This window comes from Mus caroli, chromosome 14, assembly GCF_900094665.2.
Source record: "Mus caroli chromosome 14, CAROLI_EIJ_v1.1, whole genome shotgun sequence".
In the NCBI taxonomy this organism is placed as follows: Eukaryota; Metazoa; Chordata; class Mammalia; order Rodentia; family Muridae; genus Mus; species Mus caroli.
Window position 1 is genome coordinate 52,700,237 of NC_034583.1, and position 8,947 is coordinate 52,709,183.

The 8,947-nt window shown below is 43.0% G+C and overlaps 1 protein-coding gene and 1 pseudogene across 2 annotated transcripts in view; one reads left to right on the top strand and one right to left on the bottom strand.

Moving 5' to 3' along the window:
• Window positions 1–5,305, bottom strand: part of Spryd7 (SPRY domain containing 7) — a 22,039-nt gene extending 16,734 nt beyond the window's left edge. Inside the window, exon 1 of one of the 2 annotated variants that reach the window (XM_021181847.2) lies at window positions 4,945–5,305. In XM_021181847.2, the coding sequence (XP_021037506.1) occupies window positions 4,945–5,050 (106 nt within the window). In that variant the 5' untranslated portion in view covers window positions 5,051–5,305. The remainder of the gene's footprint in view (window positions 1–4,944) is intronic. The other variant, XM_021181848.2, reaches the window with a different exon arrangement.
• Window positions 5,306–6,760: 1,455 nt separating this feature from the next.
• Window positions 6,761–8,153, top strand: LOC110309843 (annotated as a pseudogene).
• Window positions 8,154–8,947: the final 794 nt, after the last annotated feature.

The following is an 8,947-nucleotide window of genomic DNA, read 5'->3' on the forward strand; positions in this document are numbered from 1 at the left end:
ATTGGACTTGCAAACTTTATATGCCCCAATATAGGGGAATGCCAGGGCCAAAAGAATGGGAATGGGTGGATAGGGAAGTGGGGGGGCGCTATGGGGGACTTTTGGGATAGCATTGGAAACGTAATTGAGGAAAATATGTAATAAAAATATTAAAAAAAAAAAAAAAGATCTGCAACCACAGAAGGACAAAAAAAAAAAAAAAAAAAAATAAAAAAAAAAAAAAAAAAAAAAAAAAAAAAAAAGAAAAGTTTAGTTTCATCTCAAACAACTTCAGATTCAACAGCAAGAAAAATACAGCATTTGAAATGTGAACCTATTAGTACTTTGTTTCTAATTTTTTGGGGGAGGAAATCAACTTCATCAGAGATCATGAATAGAGCATAATTCTTATTTGTAAGAAAAATCTTTTAACACTAAAACATGTGACTTCCAAAGTCTATGGCCATTATTATCTACTCCCTGGAAATAAAACCATAAGCCAAGCACATACAAGTATTAGGGCTAGGTGGCACACCTCCAGAAGGGCCTACATAAAACTTGGCAATAGTAATAAAAGGCTGAGTTCCTACTTAAACAAAACAAAATCATCAGTCTAAACTGATGACTATATATACACGGTCAACTGGGTGTGGTGGCGCACGCCTTTAATCCCAGCACTTGGGAGGCAGAGGCAGGCAGATTTCTGAGTTTGAGGCCAGCCTGGTCTACAGAGTGAGTTCCAGGACAGTCAAGGCTACACAGAGAAACCCTGACTCGAAAAAAACAAAAAACAAAACAAAGACTATACACTGTCAAGGTAAATGCATTTTTTTTCTTTGTTTGTTTAACTAAAAATGTTAAGGGCTGGCACCTGCCACAGAGCCTCAGAAGACCTGAATTTGATCCCTGGAACACACATGGTAATAAGTAGTCCTCTAACCTCCACACACAATTTCTGAGCTGGAGAGATGACTCAGCCGTTTCAGGCATTTGCCACCAAGTCTAACAACCTTGCACATATTGGAAGGAGAGAATCACTTCTTGCAAGTTAACCTCGGCTGACTATGGTGGGCCATACCAGTAGGATATGTGGCGAGCAGAGGCAGGAGAATCCCAAGTACAGGTAATGTTCTGGCTCCACATCTGTTCCTAAACACACACATATATGCAATAAATAAATAAATGCAATTTTAAAATGAAATCAAGTCACTAAATTATTGCAATAAATTTTATAAATGATTTGCATCTGACTACCCCATACAACTCTAGTCGTTTTGAATAAAGAGTGTCTTCTTTGATGTCAAAGACAGTATAATGCTTGGCTTCTACTAGGAGCTTAGTAATAACGTACATAGGAATGAATAAATAAGCTGTGCTAAGCACTTTAGAGCAAGCAGTAGCACCTGCTTACCTTTTAAGGACAGACTTCCCTCTTGAAACCTAACAATTCTGAGGGCTCAGTCTTAGGCTTCAGTATTTGATGTGGGTTAAGTCAGTAAGTATACTTCACATTTTGTGGTCACATTGATTACATCAAGGGCAATTATGTGACCTGGTAAACAATAATCAGGGAAAGTGTCAGGACTTCTGCAAAGAACAATTGAAGACACTTTTGTTCTTGTGGGACAGTATAGAGAAAGTAGCTGGGCATGGTGGCACATGCCTTTAATCCCAGTGGTTGGGAGACTGAGGCAGGAGGATCTCTTTGAGTTTGAGGCCAGACTGGTCTACAAGGAGAATTGCAAGACAGCCAAGGCTATTACACAGAGAAAAACTGTCTCAACACCCCCACCCCCACCCCAAAAAAAGGAAAAGAAAAAGAAAAGAGAAAAAGTAGTGAGTTGCTGCCAATGACCATGGCAACTAGCCTTCTTGAGTAAGAAGTAGAAGACAAGAGATTAACAACAATTACAGCAAACCCCATACAAACATAAAGCTCACCTCTGGCAGCACTGTGTCTTTTCCTGAAGCTAGTGCTGCCGCCTTTGTATTTTGTGTCACAAGAATAAAATTCCTCCACCATGTAAACAATTCAGAGGTGTAATTTGTAGTACTTGAAATTGAAAAGGTCTTCAGTGAAACACATTTCCAGGGGCAAATAAATGATACTTTTTCTGAACTGGTCTTCCACACATACCCTGCCTCTTTAATAATTTGCTGCTTTTCACCTCATCCTACGGTATGAAGTTAATGGAAATATGAAAAGATTTCCAAAACAATTAGGCTGTTTGGTGAGTTGGAACTTTAGAAACAACGCTAAGCACATCAGTTACTCTTACTTTGATATATTTCCTTACTGAGCGAGTGAATGCAGAAAGGTCTATATTTCAGAGATCATTTGAGGGTGTTTGTGAATCAGTAAGAATAACTTCAAGCTTTCTTCTCCTTAATTAATACAATGATATTCTATATTTGGATCTAAGTAGCTCATGTAGTTTTATTAATAACCGGTACTACTTTGAAAAGTTAAATCAGATTTGAGTACAGATAGACCATTATATAAACATAGCCATAGAACGTGTGTTAATAAACATTAGAGATTTCCAAATGAATAGTGCCTTAGATTTCTATTGCTATGATAAAACACTATGACCAAAGCAATTCAGGGAAGGAAGGGTTTCTTTCACTTTCAGTTCTAAATCACAGTCTAAACAGAAGGAAGATAGGTAGATCCTTAAGGCAGGAACCTAGAGGCAGAAACTGAAGCAGAGGCAGGCTATGGAGGAACTCTGCTTACTGGGCCCCTCCTCCTGCTTTGCTTAACCTGCTTTCTTATGCAACTTGGGACAACCTGCCATGAGCTGGGCCCATCCACAACAACCATTAGCAAAAAAAAAAAAAAAAAAAGCTCTACAAACTTACCACCAGGCAACCTGGATGAGGCATTCTCTCAACTGAGGGCCCTCTTGCCTTTCAGGTACTCTAGCTTGCATCAAGTTGCCAAAAATAAATAAATAACAGTAACAAAACACAACCAGGATGGGTATATCCCTTTCAAAATAACTACCTTGAAAGTTACTTGTTCCTAAAAGACCAATTTACAATTATATGAATCAAAAAAATATTTTTAAAACTTCAAAATGGTTTTAAGTAATGCAACATCATTGTTTAGATATGGAATGTGTATTTTTTAAAAAGAGAAGAAAAAAAAAGGAAAGAAAGTGAAAAAACAAGTAGGGCATTGTGGTACACACCTGTAGACATGTGGAAGGCTGAGGTGGTGGTGGCTTGAGCCAGGAATTGAAGACAACCTGAGCAATATAGACTACTCTCCTTTAAAAACAAAACAACAACCAAGAAACCAACAAAATAAATCAAAACGAAACTAGTATGAAACAAACAAAAAAGCCCAAATATATTCTTTTTTGGGGGGAGCTGTCCTGGAACTCACTTTGTAGACCAGGCTGGCCTCGAACTTAGAAATCTGCCTGCCTCTGCCTCCCGAGTGCTGGGATTAAAGGCATGCACCACCACGCCGGGCTCCAAATATATTCTTTAGGTTATATAATTTTATGCTAAACACAAGCAGTATGTTTCCCATGTTTTCAAGTTAAGGCCAATCCGCTTTTGAATCATTCTTCTAACTCAACACTTCTCTTCCTTTTTATTGTGATTCTCACATCAAGCTTGAAAGTAGTTTCAATTTATTGTAAAATAGCTTAAGAAAAAAGTTCCATGGAAGGGATGAAATTGAGAGACCGTATCCCGGTTCTTTACTCAGCACCTGGGTGTGCTGGATAGCATAGGAGAAAGGGAAACTGCAATGATACAATGGGTCACTTAGTTCTTCCTAAAAAAGGCCAGGAATAAGGATTGTTCTACATAATAGACAGCACAGGGGGGGGGGGGGCTCAAAAGTCACTACAGTCCTGTAGTCTTATCTCAGCCCTTAATACAGTATCTTGTCACCTAAAAGTCATATTCATTGAGTGAGTAAATTAAATAGAAATGTTTCCTGAGAGAAAGTACAAGATCTGAACATCCACTGTCTATAGTGATGGATAAGGGCTTAAAGGTATTTAGTACTGAAATTCTGTACTATACTAGAGACTGTAAATTTGTGGTGGCACTGTACACCATAGTAAACGACGACTGCGTATAGTACTGCAATAGAAAATATAATGGGCAATGTTTGCAGACTTGTAGATTACCTGGGCGGAAAAGAGTTTTGTTGTAGATATTAAGAATGCTTGTGTTACTTAAATACAGTCTTTTAGACAATGAGGTATTTGGGGAAATCAAAAAAATGCATTAGTTTATTGTAATAATACACAAAAAGACAGTACTCTAACTGAAATAATTATTCTGGGAAATCTGCCTGGATAATATTCGAGAAGCTTGGAACCATATTGGGGGGGGGTCTAAAATCTGAAGTAATCCTATGTAGAAAAAGATGCTACAGAGGAGGGAGAATGTTGGATGAGAAATTATTATTAAATTAATTATAAAGCCATTGGGAACTGGAAAAAAAAAAAAAACATGGATGAGAAGGAGCACTGTTCTATTTTGCAATCGCTTGACCCGATGGCGAGAGTCAGATAAAATTACAGCGTTCCCAACAGTGACTAAGGTGTCCAGCAATGGAGATTTTAGTGGAAGTGGCTTGTTACGACCTGAGGCTCTACTCCAGGCTTCTGCAACCCGCCCTGTTTGGGCTTCAGGAAGTGAGGGGAAAATTACTCCCCCAGAACAAGCTTCAGCCTATATTTGATAGTGCTGAAGACAGGACTCAGCAAACACTAGGTGACACTCGACACTAGGGCACTGATGGCGGGCGGGCGCCCCCGCTTTCCTCACCTGGGAACACCTGACTCCTCTCTGGGAGATTCAGCCCTCGGAGGCTGGCACAGCCCATGCCCGATGACCGAGGCCAGAGAGGCCACAGCGGGCTGCGTGGTCACGTGGTCCCCGCCCCATTTCCCTCGGCCCTCGGTGGGCGGTTGGGTCCAGTCGGGAGGCGCTTACCCATGTGCTGCGTGTCCAACTGTACGGCCGGCATCTCCTTGAGAGGAATGTGGCCAGTCCCGCCGTCCCTGCAGCAGCGCAGGCAGCACCACGCCGACGCGGCCATGGCGTAGCTACACAGCCCCACCGCTCCGCCCGCACCCGAGTGCTTCTGGGTCGCGGGAGCCTCGCAGCCCGCACAGCGACAACCGGGCGGGGAGGCGAAGCCGAGTCCGAGGCGAGGTCCCCCGGCGAAGGAGCGAGGACCGCCCGGAGGGGCGGGGCGGTGTCGAGAGGTGGGCGGGGCTAGCGGCCAGCCCAAATCAAAGAGGGTGTGGCGGGTGGGCAGGGCGCTGTAGAGAGCGGAGCAGGGGCCCGGGCTTGACTGACTGAAAGAGGGCGGGGCCAGTGGCCTGACGGCTGGAAGAGGGCGGAGTTGGGGAAAAGGTCCGGGTTTCTGAAAGTAGGCGTGGCCAGTGGCCTGACTGATACGGGGTGGGCGTGGCGGCGTGCGCAGGCGTGCTGCGGCGTCATCCCCTCAGCCCTGTGGCTGGCAGGTGAATGGCGGAGCTGAGAGTCGTCTGGATTCCCTGCGGCTGTGGTTCTGTTGCTGGTTTGACAGGGCCTTCTGTGCTGCCTATAGGGTCTGGAACTCCAGCCCCGACCGCCTCAGCCTCCGTAGTAGCTCCGTGCTGAGTCGGCGCGCTACTGGTAGCTGCCTGGGGCGGCTCCTCAGTGATTTTTAGGGATCGGCAGACCTCCTTTGGGGATGGAGCTAATAAAACGCCCGGGAGTTTTCCGTCGGAACTCTCCCGCTCTCCGCATCCTGCCACGCAGACTCCGACGACCCGGCCTGTGGATGTGCGGCGAGGCTCTTCGCATTTTCCATGCACCGGCGTTTATCATTGGGTTGATTGCTGCGTGGACCTAGGACTTGCAAGCGGTCACCCTTATGAAGGGACTACGGGAAGAGGTCGGGACAGGGCCGAAAGACGACTTTTTAAAAAGTCATTATTGTATATTCGTGCTCAGGACGTGCGTTCAGGCGCTCTCGTGCCACGGCAAGGTCTGAAGACAACTCTCAGAAATAGGTTTTCTCTTCCCCCCCCACCTTGGAGATCCGGGAATCGAACTCAGGTCTTCAGGCTTGCTTTCCGATCAGACCGTCTTGCTCAGCTTTCTGGTGCACCAATGGTTCCTAGAAGTGTGAAGGGAATGCCCTGAGAGAGGGTGAAGAGAAACTCAGCTCTTACTGGGGTCTGCTGCTTCCTATTACCATATGGAAGGAAGGCCCCAGTGGTGGTCACTTTTTATATGCCTGTTGTTATCCCTCAGACACCATCTGGTGTCCCAACAGAATCTGGCTCAAACCTCTCTTCCAAGATAAGATAAACTTCCCTGGAAGTTTTCTAGGTCTTTATCAAATCCTGGGACACTGAACAAAAATTTCCAATTCTTTAGTAATGGTTTCCTATACATAACCTTTTAGTCACCTGAGCGTAAATATACTTTATTGAGATTTTTAGCCATAGAATGAGGGAAAATTTCAGACTTTGGTCTCTTCTATTTATAAAAATATTTTTAGGGCTGGAGAGATGGCTCAGTGGTTAAGAGCACTGGCTATTCTTCCAGAGGTCCTGAGCTCAATTCCCAGCAACCACACGGCAGCTCACAACAACTGTCTGCAACTCTAGTTCCAGGGGATCTGACATCCTCAAACACCAATGCACATAAAATATAAATAAATACATAAATAAATAAATATTCTTATTATGATACTAAGGGAGATATCCAAGGCTTGTTTTACTTTGAGAGTTAGTTATTACAGAATTAATATTCAAAGTAATTGCTAAAATAATTTTGGACTATCCCCTCTCCCTCACTGCCTCTATATCTATGAAGTACTCTTGATAATCCTCTCTCTCTCTCTCTCTCTCTCTCTCTCTCTCACACACACACACACACACACACACCACACGATAGACTTTTTGCAACATTTCAAGCTCAATACTGTCCCTACTTTATAGATGAAGAAATAGATTAAATGACTGCACTTTCACAAAGGTAGAAAATATACAAAGTATGATACAAACCCCGGGGGTCCAACTCTAGCCCTTTATTTGCTTCACCACATCTTTTAGCATCTCAGATTTTAAAGTTTAAACTTAAAATTAAGGTTACAACCCTCAAAATATATTCGGTTAAAAATGCAGATTTGCGCTTCATTTTTTGCATGTTTTATTAGTCTTCACATTAGCTAATCTGCTATAACATATGTAGATAAAATTTGTTTTATGTCCAACTTTCCGGGTAAAGATGGCAGAGCACAGTTACAGCTTCTCGCTGACTACACTACATTCAGCCCATCTGGCAAGCCTGTCCAGATTTGCAGTAGCTAAAGGGGCCCCTTCAGTGGGAATTAAAGCTGCAAATGGCATAGTATTAGCAACTGAGAAAAAGCAGAAATCCATCCCGTATGATGAAAGGAGTGTACACAAGGTGGAGCCCATAACCAAACACATTGGTTTGGTGTCTAGTGGCATGGGCCCCGATTACAGAGCACTTGTACACAGAGCCCGGAAACTTGCTCAGCAATACTATCTTGTTTACCAAGAACCCGTTCCCACAGCCCAGCTGGTACAGAGAGCAGCATCTGTGATGCAGGAGTACACGCAGGCAGGTGGTGTTCGTCCATTCGGTGTTTCTTTACTTATCTGTGGGTAGAATGAGGGACGACCATCTTTATTTCAGTCAGACCCATCTGGAGCTTGCTTTGCCTGGAAGGCCACAGCAATGAGAAAGAACTATGTGAACTGGAAAACTGTCCTTGAGAAAAGATATAATGAAGACCTAGAACTGGAAGATGTCATTCATACAGCCATCTTAACCCTAAAGGAAAGCTTTGAAGGGCAAATGACAGAAGATAACATAGAAGTTGGGATCTGAGCCGGGTGTGGTGGCACACGCCTTTAATCCCAGCACTTGGGAGGCAGAGGCAGTCGGATTTCTTTCTGAGTTCGAAGCCAGCCTGGTCTACAGAGTGAGTTCCAGGACAGCCAAGGCTATATAGAGAAACCTTGTCTCGAAACACGAAAAAAAAAAAAAAAGAAAGAAAGAAAAAAAGTTGGGATCTGCAATGAGGCTGGCTTTGGGAGGCTCACTCCAACTGAAGTGAAGGATTATCTGGCTGCTATTGCGTAATGAAGATGTGCTGGAACAATCAAGATCTCACACACTGTACTTTTTCATGTTTAAAGTATGTTTTGTTTGTCCAGACTTATCTCTCTCTACATGGTTTAATGGACACACATTTTTAAAATAATCATAATAGACTGTTACAAAAAATTGTTTTATAAATCAAGCCTGTTGCTTAAAAGTGTTATTAAAAGTAGTACATGTGTTAGATATTTAATAATTGGTCACATATTTAATTAAAGACTGTTAAATGGCTCTGAATAGGCCACTAATGTAGAGAGGCAGAAATCCCATAGTCTTTCCTGGTTGGAAAAGTAATTTGTTAGGACACTGCCCAACATACTTTGCCCTTACTAATCGAAACTCCGGTGCCCTCAGCAGAGTGAGGCAAACAAAACCGGTTTGCTCCTGGAACAGACCTCCCAGTCTTGGCAGGTGAGTGTTGATGAGCTCATAGGCTTGCTTGTATTTGGGTTCTTTTTTTTTTTTTTTTTTACTTTCAAAGGTGTTACCAGTTCTTTTTGAAAAGCAGATATTCTGACAGTCTTTCACCATCACTTAAAATAATAGTCACAAATAAAGCCTACAAAAGAAGGCTCTTAGTAGTTAGAAAGTTGTTTATCTAAGTCAAAAGCAATAACAAAGAATGACTTACCAGGCAGAGACTAGATCTAGATCTCTCTGCATCACTGACCTGAGCTCTGAGCAGGTGAGTCGCTGGGTGTGTGTAGCTGGTGGCTGACAGCTGGCTTTAAACACGCTTGGCATTTTCTTTGATGGTGTTTGTGGAACACAGACATCTATTGAGTTTCACACTCTGTACTGAGTG